General features: G+C 39.2%; 1 protein-coding gene across 3 annotated transcripts in view; it reads right to left on the bottom strand.

The window, feature by feature from the left end:
- Positions 1-270: 270 nt before the first annotated feature.
- Positions 271-16,670, bottom strand: part of LOC308503974 (uncharacterized protein) — a 68,090-nt gene continuing 51,690 nt past the window's right edge. The window contains exons 2-3 of one of the 3 annotated variants that reach the window (XM_081063805.1): positions 8,909-9,110; positions 271-2,413 (exon numbers count right to left, since the gene is read on the bottom strand). In XM_081063805.1, the coding sequence (XP_080919931.1) occupies positions 2,378-2,413; positions 8,909-9,110 (238 nt within the window). In that variant the 3' untranslated portion in view covers positions 271-2,377. Of the gene's footprint in view, positions 2,414-6,748; positions 9,111-16,670 lie in introns of those variants that run through there. The other 2 variants (XR_013994246.1, XR_013994245.1) reach the window with 2 other exon arrangements.

The following is a 16,670-nucleotide window of genomic DNA, read 5'->3' as shown; positions in this document are numbered from 1 at the left end:
GGGCTGGGATAGAGTCCCAAGACTCTAAGTTGCCAAAACCAGGAAGTCGGGTACTAGGATTTCATACTAGGCAAGTTTCCCAGTCTCTCACTCCAATAACATTTTTGCGTCTGGGCAAACAAGGGGAAAATTCCTCCATTATTATATCACATGGACAGGATCCTTGGCAGCGATGTGTGTGGTGGCACAGCTTTCTTTGCTTCCCGTCCTGCTGATGTAGGCTCTCCTTTACAGATTCCTCAAGGGTCACAGCTAAAAAGAGTGCAGAAGCCGTGTAGACCAATTATTTTATTTAACAGAAAAGGAAACAGAGAACTGGAGAGAAATGACTGGCACAAAGGCACACAGCTAAATAATGAAACCAGGTCTGCTGACCACCAGTCCAGGGCTTTTTCCAGGATACCACACCCTTTACACCAACTAACATTTCTATATCAGGGACTCCTGCCCATTCCAGATTCTGTTTCCCATCTAACTCACTTCCATGCATAGGGACTGGAACTATACCTTGTAATAGGGTAAAATGACTTTCTGAAAAGTTTCCACTATTTGCTGTTTTGACGAAAAAACTATGAGGTTAGAAAGAAAGAGGTTATCACAACCAGAAATTTCCAACATGAAATGCAGTTGGACCAGAGTGGGAGAGCTAACTCCCCAAATCTGAGGCCTTGTTGCTCAAAGTTGTCCACAGACCAGCAGCCTGGGTATTGCCTGGGAGTCCCACCCCAGCCCTGCTGAATCAAAATCTGCATTTTCACACGATCCCGCCACTACCTCAATACACACTATAGGGATTCTACTATCAAGTGAGGCTCTGCAGAAAGTCCTTCCCTGGTCCTTTTTGCCCACATGCTTCACCTTCTTCCCACTGTCCTCTCGCTCCCCCACCCCCACCCCAAATGTTGCTGTGTTAATCTAGTTCTGCCTTTTCTTGAAATTTAAGACTAGGGCGGGGGTTGGGGGAGGGTGTTATATTTTAAAAGGGGACTCAGACTGGAATTTCTTTTGGAAAAATAAAATATAGCCAATTTGAAGGAACCTTTGCAGTTCCAATGTCAGAAATCTAAATGTAGAAATATAAACATCTACTATGTTTTTATTGGCTTGCTTGTAAAATCATCATCTTTGGTTATATTTAGAAACTTGATGGCTTGGAAATTGTGCTGAAAAAAGTCTGAGAACAAAAAGTTTCCCCTTTACTCTCTAGAAATAAGAAAATCTCTTTAAAAAAATCCCAATAACATCTTTTCCCTGCTTCATTATCCCTACCCACCACTATGCATTTATTTCTTCCTCTTACCTTTCCCTCATCATTCCTAGTTCAATTTCCTCATTTTATTTTCATTTTTTAAAATAGAATTTTTCCTATTACTTAGTCTTTATAGAAAAATTGGGAAATAAAGAAGCAAAAGAAAACATAACCAGAATTCCACTGATGTAAAATAACTATAAACCTTTTATGTAAAATTATCTCAAACCTTTTTGTGCCTATATTTGTTAACAAAAATGGGGTAATTCAGAACATAATAATTAGTATCGACTTCCTTTTAAATGGAAGTATAAATTACTAACTTCTTTACATTTGTGAATATAAAAATGAACAGCATCATTTTTATTAAATTCTGCCGGATGGATTATACCGTGATTGATTTAATAATACTTCAATTCTGGATATTTAGGTAGTTCAAACTTTTCACTATTAAAAAAAGTACTATACATTCTTAATGATCTTCTTGCCTTAAAAAAGGTTTTTAGTTAAACCATAACTACATAAATGCATTATTACAGTCGTGAAAAAATTTAAATACAGATAACACTAAATTATTTTTGACCGTCACTCTCAGTCCTGGTTCCCTTCCCACCTTCCCAGAGGTAACCACTGTTACCAGTTTCTATGCATTTAATGCTTATGTATGTAGCCATCGGAAACAAATTACTGTTTCAGGTTGTTGGTTTGTTGTTGGTTATTTTTTTAAACACCAATGGTATAATATAATACCTAACATTCTCCAAATTGCCTTTCTCACTAAACAATCAGTCTTGGAATGCTTTCCGTATTAATGCCTATAGATGTACTTCATTCTTTTTAGCTATTGCACAGTATTCTGTGTTATGAATATATCAGGGTTTATTTAGCCTGTGTTGTACTGACTTTTTTCTCTCCTACAAAGAACACAAATGCTTCTTTATGTACATGCGTGAGTGTGTCTGCAGAGTGGATTCAGAGAAGTGGCATTGCTGGATCTTCGGATCACCTGCTTCTTTCTATGTGAGAATGAGAAGAAAACTTCTTTTGAAGATCCTGGAGGAAAAAGTATAGTTCTTAGAAGCCCCCCAGATGATGATTTTCCCCCAGCTTTATCTTTGGCTTCCAGCATTATCTTGAGTTTCTAGCTAGGGTGGATGGGTGCAACTGAAAAAGAAAAAAAGGGACATATCAGGCTTTGGGGAAAAATAGCAAGTAGGTTTGGCGAGTTTAAGATGCTGCCTACTCTCTTATGGGAGGGAAGAGTGCCTAATGGTGCACGGCAGAAGGGGAGTCCTGCCCTTCATTTCTCATTCCGCCTGCCCCACTCCCACCACAGCTTAGTGAATCCAAGTGTCAACTCAACTTTTGATGGGTGAACACGGTATACAAAGCACAGACTTAAGTGCTATAAGGATTTCAGTAGATGACATGGTCTCTGGTCTTGTGAAGGAGAATAGACATTCATTCATGGAGAGATGTAATAGCATTTACAAGCTATCCACTGTACTACCAAGTGCAACTTAGTGTCAGGCAAACAGTACAGTCAGCGTTACTGCTGAGTGAACATAAAGGCCTCTTCACCTTTCACCTGGATTATTGCCCCAGGTTTTTTCTTGGTCTCCTCGCCTATGTCCTCTCCCTTTCAACCCATCCAGTTGACTGCTGATAGAATAATCTCATCAGACCACTTTTATGGTATATGTGATCTTGTTCATTCTCTCTTATTCTGCCTGGTAAGCTGCCCCTTCATCCTTCAAGGCTCAGCTCAATAATGCTATGATGGTAATCATTTGCAATATATAAGTGTATTAAATCAACACGTGGTAAATATTGCACGCACGCATTGTTACGTGTAGAGTATATCTCAATAAAGTTGGGAAAAAAAGACTCAGCTCAAACTTTATCTACTCAACATAGATAAGTATTGACAACATGTATTGACAACATACCATGGGCCAATCACCTCTTCTAAAAACTTCCTCTGACTCTAGGCTCTGTGAGTCACTCCCTCCCTGCTTCCTTTCTTATGATAGATCCTACTTGATTGTGATTACTAATTTATTCTTCTGGCCTACCTCTACCCCAAACTGTAAGTTCTTAAAGTACAGGGCCACTATCTTATCCACTTCTGTACCCACAGCACCCAGTATGTACACGGTTGATGCCTGACAAATGTTTGTTCAACACAAAGAATGGATAAATGAGATTTCCAGAAATGTGTACACCAGTTTTTAAAGCACTTTTAGGATTTGGAGGTTAATTCTTGCACAGAGAGAGAAGAAACTGTATTAGGTTAAAAGAGCAAGAGATAGTCTTTGAGGTGACTTGTCTTAGATCCTGAAGGTAGAAAAGGGAGGGACTGGCATTTGCCTAAACGCTTTGATCACTTCCCATGGCCCTTAGGATAAAGTTCAAATATTTTAACTTGACTTGGCGTGGAGGCTGCCTAACTCACCAGCATCCTTTCACATCATTCTTCCTGGAGCTCTTTACACTCCAGGCACACAGTCATTTCTTTGTTCCTCAAGGGCACCAAGTTTCCTCATCAATGATGCTCCTTATGCCTGGAACCCACACCCATGCCTCCCACCTCACCCCACGTCACCTGGATAATTGCCATTCATCCTTCAGATCTCAGTTTAGCTGTCACTGACTAGGGAGGCCTTCCCTCAGTCACACAGGGACTAGCTCGCCCTGTTGTACTACTGCATCGTGCTCTGCATTCTTCCTTTATAACACTTATTATTGTAACTTGATCATTCAGTGTGTAACTATCGAATGTTTTTTTACTCTCCACCTCCTAACTCCAGACTTTAAGGTCCATGGGGCAGGATTTGCATCTGTTGTGTTCACCGCTTTACTGAAGGGGCTTTACCGACATTATTTAGTTTCACAATCCTGTGAGATAGATATCTTCGTCCCTTATTTGACAGTGGAGAAAACTGAAGTCTCAGATGTGTGGTACAGTCAAGATTTGAACACTGTTCCATCTTCATTATTGAAGGATTAAAAGGCCCAGAAGTTCATTTATTTGGGATTTGGATCCTCAGAACCTGAACTGGAGTCCCAGTTGTACCACTTAGTAGGTTTATAACTCTGGGCGAGTATCTTCATCTGTATAATAGAGATATTTTTTACCTTACCTATTTCATACTTTTCCTTAGGTGATCGAATGAAATACCATAATCCCCTTTACAAATATAAGTGAAATAAGTAGCCTTTTCATCAGGCTCAAGTCGATAACGGCTGCTACTTATCTGGTCTGCCCACTCTGGGTATCGCTTGAATAAACTTGTCTGTTTGGAGACACTGAGTTCAGATGTCCCTGTATATTTTCTAGAGGTGGTTGTTAGCCCAGACTTGCATTGACAACTAAAAGATTAATTTAGAACAATATTCATCTTACAAGGCAAGAACTATACATTTAGCTTTTATATAAATATAAATAATACACATAGTGTTTCTATAATAGTATTGAACCTCTAGTTCTTGCTTACCAAGGACAAGATGAAATGGTTAGGGTAGTATAGTTAATGATTAGCATTAATGGTTAAGAACTTAGACTTCAGAGGCAGAGAAATTTGGGTTCAATTTTCTTAGCTTTACATTTACCAACAAGGAGGCCCTGGGCAAATTACTGAACTTCTCTACCCTTCTCTACATCTGTGAAATGTCCCTACCCCTCAGACTCTACTGTAAGGATGAAAACAGATAATGTAAGTAAGTGCCTGGAACATAAGAAACGCTCCTTACAGGTGGAGAATTGTTATTACCATCTCAGTCTGCTTTCTTTCCTGGCTTGCTGATCCCTGTATACCTATTTGTTCCATTTTTCTCCTGTTCCAGTTGGAATGATGACTTTCAGGTGTCAGAGCCTTAAACACGAATGTCAGGAACTTTGCCTCTCAATCTGCAACTACTGCAAGTGAAGCCCAAATTCCATACAGGGGCACTCTGCACCGTGAGGGAGAGTTTTATTCTTGGCTTTGGACAGCAAAAGGATGTGTCATTTGGAGCCACTGAAAAAGGGGAGTCTTACTCTTCTGTCATTCCAGGGCTACTATCACATAGACTATATAAGTGGTTTGATTTGTTATTAATTTTAAAATAGGAGGCTTTCTGTAATTTTGAAGTAGTTGTAAGAAATTCTAGCCACAGCATTGTATTCTGATTTGTATGTGTGTGTGTGTGTGTTCACTTGAAACGCACTTACTGAGACCCTACTGTGTTCTCTCTGGGGAGGAATATAGAGCTGAATAGGTTATCTTTCCCTCATAGGAGCTTAAATCCCATGTAGGAGATAGAAAAGACACAGCAATGGGAGGGACTGAACCAGCAAGGGAGTAAAAAGGTCTTGACCATGGTTCCGTCTATTCTGGGTTGGGATTTGTGTGTGCAGCGCAGTGACATAAGGGAGATAAAAGATCACGGGGCACCGGACTGGGCCTGAATTCTGGCACTTGTACTTATTAGCTAAACTACTCTGACAAGTCACATGCCCTCTCTGAATCAATTTTCTCAGGTGAAAAAAGAGAATCATGTTTACCCCCAAAACATTGTTGTGAAGATGAGCTGAGATCAAGTACCTACCAAGCACGATGCTGGGCTAATTACAGATAATAGATATTAGCCACTATAAATATCAACGTGATTAACATGCCAAGACATAGACAGTAATAAAAAAAAATCTTGTCAGCATACAGGTAGGATCAGTGGCAGAGGCTTAATTAAAGAGATCCTAATTCTCATCCCTGCAGCATGGCGGATGTATAGCATCTTCTCAGGTATGCAAATGTGAAGTCTTTCCTGTTACACATTTGCCACTCTTCTGACACAGATGATGACATCCTGTGGTCACTCCACTCCCCTAGTGAGATATTAGGTGGTGGTTTCATGCACACCCCACCCATGACGGTGGATTATCTGACGGTAACAGAGAAACAGGAAGATCAGTGGTTTCAACTGAGCAAAGAGACCATGTGTTTTACTGTAAATAACTTCCATTTCTATCAGTTCCTTGACCAAACACTGAACAAACTATGATATGAAATGATAAGGAAACCAAGATACATCTTCTAGAAAAGCTGAAAGCCTCCTTGATGTTGAAAGCATATCCTGTCGTCCATGGCATGCTAAGTAAGATGATGGCTGAAGACAAATTTATGGACAGGATAACTGGTCTATTGGACAGATGGAAGGAGGAAGGAAGCCTGGCACTGTACCTGCAAGTGCAAGTGCACCTTCCTTGCTAAAGCTGCTGTTCTGCCCTAGAGCTTCTCATTTTGTTTGACCAGGTTAGGAAAGTAATCCAGACTTAAATAAACAGTCACTGGGTGGAAGCTAACTCAGCTCATGTATTATAAAACTCTTGATTTATGGGCAATATGCGGTTTCTAGGAGGAGAAAATGAGATAATCTGTGATATAATGGTTATTACTCATAAGAAATACCACTGTGGTCTTTCCACTGTTTCTAAAAGCATTCTTCTCACAAGGAAATGATAACATCTAAAGGCTTTATTGGCATTAATATGGTTGTATCTATGTTCATCATGATGATAATTATAACTAGTGGGTACCATTTTTGAGCTTCCAGGTTACATCATGGGGACCCCCAGGCTTCAATTCAAACCGTATGTCCCTTGGAAAGCCACTCATATTCTGTCTCAAGGTGTAAGCACCATAAGGATAGAGGTCTTTTCTATCATCTTCAGCACTGTACCCTACCCAGAGCAAGGACAGTGTCCATTACCTGATCGTTGTTCCATCAATATTTGTTGAAATATTTAATTCAACATTCATTATCTCTTTTAATACTCACAACAACCCTGAAAGTTCAATATTGTTAGCTCTAGTTTGTGAACAATAAAGTTGACCTGCTTGTTTCAAAGCTATCTATAGAATTACATATGCAGTGGGGGGCTACAGGGGTGAGAGAAATTTGCTCTATGGACACATGATCTCTGAGTTTAATATGGGAGAATCAAAGAGAATAATACTATTAATGTGAACATTCTTTTTATGGTTCCTCAGAATAAGAGGGAGTAGCTCTGCTGGCGATTTGACTGGAGAGGCACCCCAAACCATGTTTATGGAGAAAGGTGGAATCAAGGTGAAAAGTTTGGTCTGGAGGAGAGAAAATGCTTAGGGGACATGATACTCATCCTCACACAGCCCAGGTCCAACTCAGGGCAGAAGAAACTGCCTTGATCTGTGTAGGACCAAAGGGCAGAACACAGTACAATGTTAGGGAAACTGATTTTGGTTCGACATAGGCAAGAACATTCTAACTGCTTCTGCTGTTTAAAAATAGAATAAATGACCTTGGAGGTAGTAAACCCCCTGTTGTTGGAGATGTCCAACGTGGGATTACAAGATCACTTGACAGGGATGTTGTAAGGGATGTAAACATTGGCTAAGGGGGAAAAGGCACGAGGCTAAATGAATATCTCCTTTATAGCTCCTGGAATCTATGATTCTACAATCCTGAATTTTAAATTTGTAAAAATGGTATCCAGAAACGAAAGTACTTAAAATGAAACTGATAGGTTACTAGGTCAGATTCCACTAGCCTATGACGTCCCCGAGGGCAGCGCATTTGTCTATGTGATACAGCATTGTGTTCCCACCACCCTTCACCATACCTGGCACATAGTATACATTTATTAACATGCATTAAATGAATCAGTTGGAATCATGGGTACACTGGGGAACCTATCATGCTCTGAGCATTGATGTTCCAAGAAGTTATGGAGTGTGATAGAAATAAAACTGAACCAGATCAACTTTCCTATTTCCCTTTCCTATGTAGATCATAAGTTTGGTCTAGAGGGAAATTTTCCACTAATTTGTGTTTAAATGTTGGGCTCACATAGAATCTTTTCCTCAGGTGAAGTGCCTTGCTGTATATATTTTCTGTTGGCCTCACTAACTCAGAAGTTGTTTGAGTAGAGCATGCAGAAGCCAACTTGTGGAATGCTGGAATGAGAGGACAGGCAGGGGCCTGAGAGATGCCCTACTCTATCTGCAAGAGTGATGGGGACATAAATGAACATAACCCAATATGCGGAGCCACCCCCAGAGGTGTCACTGGAGAAACCCCAGAGGTGACAATGGTTGTGTCTAGCACTACGTCTGGAACCTGTCAGGGTCTCAATACAATATAGCGAATGAAGGAACAAGTGGAGCAGGGTAGTGTACAGAAGCAGTGCTGGACTTGGGACCAGGAAGCCCAGACTCTCCTCTGGATCTGTCTGTCAGTGACTTGACTGTGACCCTGACATGTTCCTTATCCTCTCTAGCTGTCATCTGCGGCTACGTGGCACTGAAATAGCTGTCTTATTTGAGGGATAGCAGCTATAGAGGCAGGAGAACATGGTTGTCTCGACTAGTTGGTAATTAAAATGGCTTCAGGGTCATTTTAAAGGAGTAGAGTAAGTTGTATTGCATGTATAATTAGATGTGGAATGTGAAGGAGGGATAGTGGTCAAGGATGACTCCTAGATTTTTGACTTAGGCAGCTGGGTGTATGGCAGTGATATTTGCTGAGATAGGAACAAGAAACCAGGAGTGGTTTTGAGAGGAAACTAAGGAACCACACCTTGTGCTCCCAGAAGCCCACACACTCAGAAAGATCCTAGCCCTTTGGCTCTTCCACTACCTCCTTGAGTGAAAATAGGCCCATTGAATGAGAAGGTGGGCAGATCAGGTCGCTCATTTGTAACAGAGACCGCTGCTTATGTTTCCTGGTGCTGGAAAGCTTCAGGGGCTGGTATAACTCAGCCTTAAATCTCCACATCCATCTTTTCTCTATGGCGAAGGCAGCTCCAGAAGGCAAATATGGAGATCTGGGACCCACAAACCTAAAATTATCAAGAAAAAGAAGAGAATCAGGGGAAGATGAAAAGCTGGTATTCTGCCAGAGTTTTGCTGCATTCAAAGCACTCACCCACACTCTCCCTGGTTTCCAGAGACCAACCGCGGGTTTGACTCCTGCAGCCTATGTCAGCGCTGCCGGGCTTTGATGCTGAGTAAATGAAACTAGAAGTATTAAATAAAAAATGGAACTCCCCGAGGACTGGGGGTGGCTGGGAACATCCAGCTGAGTGGCAGACTGAGGGGCTGGCAGGACAGGGATTAATATGTAATGGAGAGAACAGAGCTCCCGTGGGCACTGAACTACAACTGACCTCAGCCTCATTTAAGTGCTGGAAGCCTGGGTCCAGTGAGGGGACCCCAGTACAGCCATGCTGGAGTGTAGAGAACAACAGACATCCCACGGCACAGTCTTTTTCTTTTTAAATCAAAATAATTTTTTTTTTCAGTTATAGTTGACGTTCAGTATCCCATGGCGTCTTATGAATATCGCTTGTAGAGAGGACCCATTTTTTAATACAGCAGAAAGAGACAAAGGCAGGGAAAGCAAATGTAAAAAATGAGAAATTATGCCTGTCACTTTTAAAAGAATAAAAAGAATTGTTTTTGTGTCTAATTACAAAGGCAATATATGTTCATGGTAGAAAACTTAAGAAATTCAGAAAAGAAAAATAAAGACTCAACTGTAATTCCACTAACTACTCTTGCCATTTGATGACTATTTACTGAAGCTCACAACAATCCTGAGACTGAGGTAGTATTATTATTCCCTTTTACTCAGTGAAGGAACTGAGGTTCAGAGGTTGAGATTTGCCTGAAGACACACAGCTGGTTAGTAGTAGAGTCTGGATTTGAACCTGGTTCTGTATCCCAGCTTTCTCACAATACTTTATTTGTCTTGGTCCTTGGATAATACCAGAAGTATTTGTCCAATAATTGGGACAAATTATTTGTCCAATAATCCCAATTTGCTGATGGGAAATATTCTCCAGCAAAAAGACACTGCATGAACATATTTAAAAAATGCATCTTGTCCTTTCAAGTCTTATCACACTTCCTGAAATTTTGTAAACCCATCCATTTGCAAAAGTGGTGTTTTGAGTCTTGGCCCATTCTGACAACCAAAACAGAAAGCAACTTTCCTTCCATTACTTGGCCTGAGGCTTCCTTCTGCTTCTGCCCAAAGCAGGCTGTGGTTAGCACTCACTGCTTAACGTCTTCCTCCTGCAAGCCCCTCTTTGAAGTAGAGCATTTTTTTTTAAATTAATTTTATTGGGGTGACAATTGTTGGTAAATTTACATACATTTCAGGTGTACAATTCTGTATTACATCGTCTATAAATCCCATTGTGTGTTCACCACTCAGAGTCAGTTCTCCTTCCATCACCATATATTTGATCCCCTTTACCCTCATCACCCACCCCCCACCCCCTTACCCTCTGGTAACCACTAAATTATTGTCTGTGTCTATGAGTTTTTGTTTCTCATTTGTTTGTCTTGTTCTTTTTGGTTTATATGCCACATATCAGTGAAATCATAGGGTTCTCTGCTTTTTCTGTCTGACTTATTTCACTTAGCATTATTCTCTCGAGATCCATCCATGTTGTCAGTAGAGCATTTTGTTTCGACCATTTTGATAACAAGGACTTTCTGTGTCCCTACATATCAAGCCAATCACTTGTAGAAAGTGAACAAATAATGTAACAACCTCACTCCACTTCTAAGCTTCACCGTCTCTCACCACATCTCTGATTCCAGTCCCAATTTTTTTTTTTTTTTTTTTTTGCCAAGTAAGCAGAGGATTTATTAAAACAAAGAAAGGGAACACACTCCAAAAATATGGGAGTGGACAGGCCCAGAAAGACAGCACCTGCACTCCAGCCCCATTCTTGAATCTCCCATTTGACCCTCACTTCACTTCATCCTGACATTAGAGTGCATTTCTTTTGCACAGAGTACTTGATGATTTTTAAAAGTTGACTATTTAACACTTTATTCTTTAAAGAAATGAATTAAATGTGAATGTCAAATTATCAGTAGCATCAAAATGACCTCAACGAAACATAATATACTCAGTACCCAATCTTGACGACCCAGCTTTGTCCCCCGTCAGTCTAGCTGACAGCTTTAGACATTTTCTGCCCATCCTCCACTACTCACTGACCCTGACTCTTCCCAATAACTCTCCAGTGGTTCTTAATCTAGCGTTGTCATTTAGAGGAAACATTGAAACCAAGCTGCCTCAATTCAGATCCCACCTTTACCAACCCCTGTGTGACTTTGGGCAAGTTATATGACTTCCCTATGCCTCAGTTTCCTTGTTTGTTAAACGAGCAAAATAATAATATCTATTTCCTAAGGTTGTTTTGAGATCAAGTACTTGTAATGATAATGCTTGTAAAGGTCTTTTAATATGACCTGGTGTATTGTACACACTAGTAAATATTAGCTATTAAGGCAAATGGAGTTGTCTGTCCATCTTGTCACCACAAGGGCCCGTAGACAAGGTATATTTCTTACAAATAATTTAAAATTGTAGTGGTTTTCTTGTTTCATTTATTGGCATTGCTGAGTAATTTTTTAAATCGCACATGCACAGCAGTTTGCTTATAATTACATATTGAATAGACTTTTGTGGGCTTGCCTAGAAACCTTAATAACAGCTTACGACACTGTATGTATACATACATCTATCTATTTACATGTATATATACATACACACAAACATATTTTTGCAGTGGATTTTTGGACAACCGATTTTATGTACTACATCTAGTTTATTTTATAAATTTATTTTTCTTCCATTCATTTTTTTATTTTCGAAGGTTGGCTGCTAAAAGATTGTCAAGATTCAATATGGTCTTGAATAGCAAGCCAAGGATTTTGTATTTTATTTCCTGTGGGATGAGGAGCCGCCCACAACTTTAGGGGAGAAAAGTGGCATAGTTTAACTTGTGATTTAGGGAGGAGTGCAAAGGCTGGTTTGATTAGGAGATCCTGGAGTCAGGGAGATCAGTTAAGAGGCTGTTAGAATGGAACTAGAACAAATTGTCTTAAAATTTATATGGAACCACAAAAGACCTTGAATAGCCACAGCAATCTTGAGAACAAAGAACAAAGATGAAGGTATCACACTATGTGATATGAAACTATAGTACAAGGCTATAGTAATCAAAACAGCATGGTACTTGGCATTAAAAACAGACACATAGATCAATGGAATAGAATAGAGAGCTAAGAAATAATCCCACAATCAAATATATGGTGATGGAAGGAGAATTGACTCTGGGTGGTGAACACACAATGGGATTTATAGATGATGTAATACAGAATTGTACACCTGAAATCTATGTAAATTTACTAACAATTGTCAACCCAATAAATTTAATTAAAAAAATGTAAAAAAAAAAAAAGAAAGAATCCCACACTTAGATGGTCAATTAATCTATGACAAAAAAGGCAAGAACATACAATGGAGTAAAGAGAGTCTCTTCAATAAATGGTATTTGGAAAACTGGACAGATACATGCAAAAAAATGAAACTAGACCACTTTCTTATACCATATATAAAAATAAACTCAAAGTGGATTAAAGACTGAACTATTAGACCCCAAACCATAAAATTCCTAGAAGAAAACATAGGCAGTAAATGCTGACATTGCTCTTAGTAATGTTTTTTTTTAATGTATCTCCTTGGACAATGGAAACAAGAGAAAAAATAAACAAATGGGACTATCTCAAACTAAAAAGTTTTTGCACAGCAAAGGAAACTGTCAACAAAATGAAAAGACACCTACCTAATGGGAGAAGATATTTGCCAATGACACATCCACTAAGGGGTTAATACCCAAAATTTATAATTCAACACCAAAAAAACCCAAATCATCAATTAAAAAATGCACAGAGGACCTGAATTTTCTCCAAAGAGCAGATTGGACAGGCACCAGAGCCCTTAAGCTATATCCTAAATCTCCATGACTACTGTGTAACAACCAATTTGTACTTCTTAATCTCTTCCCCTTTTTCAGCCACCTCCAGCCCCCTCCCATCTGGCAACCATCAAAATGTTCTCTGTATCTGTGAGATTTTTTCTGTTTTGTTTGTTTATTTTATTAACATTTTTTCGCTGTCACTTATATGTGGAATATTATAACTGAAATCATATGACATTTGTCTTTCACTGTCTTACTATAAAAAGAACAATATCCTCTAGGTCCATCCATGTTGTCATAGATGGCCAGTTTTCATGGCTACTACATATTCAATATGGGTAATAGATGGGAGGGGGCTTGGGGCCAGGGGTGAAAAAGTTGAAGGGATTAAGAAATACAAATTGGTAGTTATAAAACAGTCATAGGGATGTAAAGTAAAGCGTAGGCAATATAATTAATAATATGGTAATAACCATGTATAGTGTCGATGAGATCACTTCATAAATTATATAAATGTCTAACCACTATGCTGTACACCTAAAATTAGTATAAAATAATATTGAATGTTAACTGTAATTGAAAAATTTTAAAAGGGGGGAAAAGATAAAGGGGACTAAGAGATTCAAAGTTCCAGGTATAAAACAAATACGTCTTGGAGATGTAATACACAGCATAGAGAACATAGTCAATAATATTGTGATAACATGGTGCAGTGTCAGATGGTTGCTGGACTTACCATAGTGATCACGTCTTTAGCATAGGGAATATAATCAATAATATGGTAATAACTATATAGAGCCAGGGAGGTACTGTTGAATAACTATGACATACACCTGAAACTAATATAATATTGTATGTGAGCTATATTTTAATATAAATTTAAAAGAAGAATGGCTATCATCAATAAATCAACAAACAAGTGTTGGTGAGGATGTGGCAAAAAGGGAACCCTCGTGCACTGTTGGTGGGATTTCAAATTGGTGCAGCCACTATGGAAACCAACCAGCATGGCAATTCCTCAGAAAATGAAAACTAGAACTATCTATAACCTAGAAATTCCACTGCTGGGTACTTATCCAAAGAAATCCAAAACACTAATTGGAAAAGATATATGTACCTTTATGTTCATTGCAGCATTATTTACAATAGCCAAAATATGGAAGCAACTTAAATGTCCATTAATAGATGACTGAATAAAGAAGAGGTGGTACATATATACAATGGAATATTACTCTGCCATAAAAAGAATGAAATCCTGCCATTTGTGACAACAGGGATGGACCCAGAGGATATTATGCTAAGTGAAATAAGTCAGACAGAGGAAAATTATCATATGATTTCACTTATATGTGGAATCTAAAACTCAAAATAAATGAACAAACAAAATAGAAACATCATAGATACAGAGAACAAACTGATGTTTGCCAGATAGGAGGGTATTTGGAAGTCTGGATGAAAAAGGTGAAGGGATTAAGAAGTACAAATTGGCAGTTACAGAATAGTCACAGGGATGTAAAGTGCAGTATAGGGAATATAGTCAATAATATTGTAATAACTATTTATGGTGCCAGGCGGTACAAGACTTACTGGGGGGATCACTTTGTAAGTTATGTGTATAAATGTCTAACCACTATGCTGTACATATGAAACTAATATAATATTGAATGTCAACTGTAATTATAAAAATGAAGTTTAAAAAACACTTAATAAAATAGAAATTGATGGATACATGCTTTACATAACATTAAAAAAAAGAGGCTGTTAGAATGACTCCAACTCAGAGCCTCAGTTAAGGTGCTGGACAAGAGGAGATGAATGCGGGAATAATTTAGGGGTAGAATTAAGAGAACTCAAGAATGGAGTGGTGAGAGAAATGGAGGAGATAATTCTAAAAGTTTTCATTTGGGGTAAATGAGAGGATGGATGGAGAAACCATTAAGACAGATAGCATTTGCTATTGTTTTCTAAACTAAGATGGGATTTAAAATTTTCAAGGAGAGATAAACATGGGTTGTGCAAAGTCAGAATATAATGCAAGCCGCTTCCCCAAGTCACATACAAAAAAAAAAAAAATCTATGTGCACCCAGTAATTTTGACATCTGAATCTAGAACTAAATGACATGGAATGACTAAATAAAAAAGGAAAGGAAAGAAAGGAAAGAAAGAAAGAAAGGAAGGAAGGAAGGAAGGAAGGAAGGAAGGAAGGAAGGAAGGAAGGAAGGAAGGAAGGAAGGAAAGAAAGAAAGAAAGAAAGAAAGAAAGAAAGAAAGAAAGAAAGAAAGAAAGAAAGAAAGAAAGAAAGAAAGAAAAGAAAAAGGAAGAACATATAGAGTTGGTAACGCTTTTCACTGATGATCCACTTGACAGTGATAATTAAGCACATTAAATGTTACATTCCAAGGAATGTTGGGCAGATGCTAAGTTTTTGAAACAACACACTCTTTTATCCCTGCAGATGTGGAAGCTTTCCTCTCTCAACAGAGCAGCCAGAAACTTGTTTGGAAAGACCCAAACAAGGCCACAAGTACCCCAACTACATCCTTTCCAAGATGCTAATACTTTCCACTTTCATCCAAGACTCCCAAAGCCTGTATGTTCAGTGGGCAAAGAATAAGATGAAGGGACTGCCCTGGTCTGAGGCCACATGGGCAGCCAAGCACGCAGGAGGGTGTGGCGGAGGCCTCTAGCCCAGAAATGGTGTGTTCTCCACAAAACCACATTCCCTTCCCCCGCCCTTCCAAACACTCCAGCTGGCATAGGGAGAGTATTTGAAAATGAGAATGAAGCTTTCCTATGTTGTGTCGGTGGGTTCTATTACCATATTTTGTAAATCAGAACTCCAGATACACGATGAATACAGTTGTACTAATGGCACCTAAGGGAAGGGATATTTTTTAAATACTCTGAAAAAAATCTAGAGTATGTGGTTGCCATGATAAAAAACACATCATTTAAGAGACGGATTCCACAAATATTTATTTGGCACCTACTAGGTGCCAGGCACTGTTCCAGGCATTGACGGTAGAATGGAGAACAAAACAGACATGTTAGCTAATGGGAATGGGTACTCTGCTGGGCAATGCATTGGGACTTAGGATCTAGTCCATTAAGTTAAGGATGTGATCCCAAAAGAACATGATTGGATAATTACATTGCAGATTTTTAACTTCTACTTGAATCCTAAAAGTTCAAAAGGACCAATTCTAACCCTGCCTCGCTAATCAGTGATATATAGTCGGTAACCTCCAGTGGGAAATCATCTCTCCCTTCTCTGAGCTGCCCTGTACTTCCTTTGATCCTCTGAAAAGCATTGGATCATTCTTTCGCATGTTGTGATTATTTATGTATATGTCTTATCAGCCTTTGTAGATGCCTTCAAAGCAGGCTGCTTTTGCTTCCCTCTCCAGATTCCTCCCCAGACACTGCCCTGACTCCCCTCCCTTTTCTTCCTCCATTCACCACACATCCAGTGTTCCTTCCATGCAGAACTCCTTGCTAGTCCCTACATGTGCCAAGTTCTTTCCAACCCGTGCTTTTGCTCAGACTTCCCTCTGATGGAAAGCTCTTTCCCTCTTTGCTCTGGAGAACTATGACTCTTATTAGAAGACTGCTCA

This window comes from Rhinolophus hipposideros (genome assembly GCF_964194185.1).
Source record: "Rhinolophus hipposideros genome assembly, chromosome: 10".
Classification (NCBI taxonomy): Eukaryota; Metazoa; Chordata; class Mammalia; order Chiroptera; family Rhinolophidae; genus Rhinolophus; species Rhinolophus hipposideros.
The sequence above is the reverse complement of the archived record's forward strand: the minus strand, read 5'-3'. Positions and strand labels throughout refer to the sequence as shown.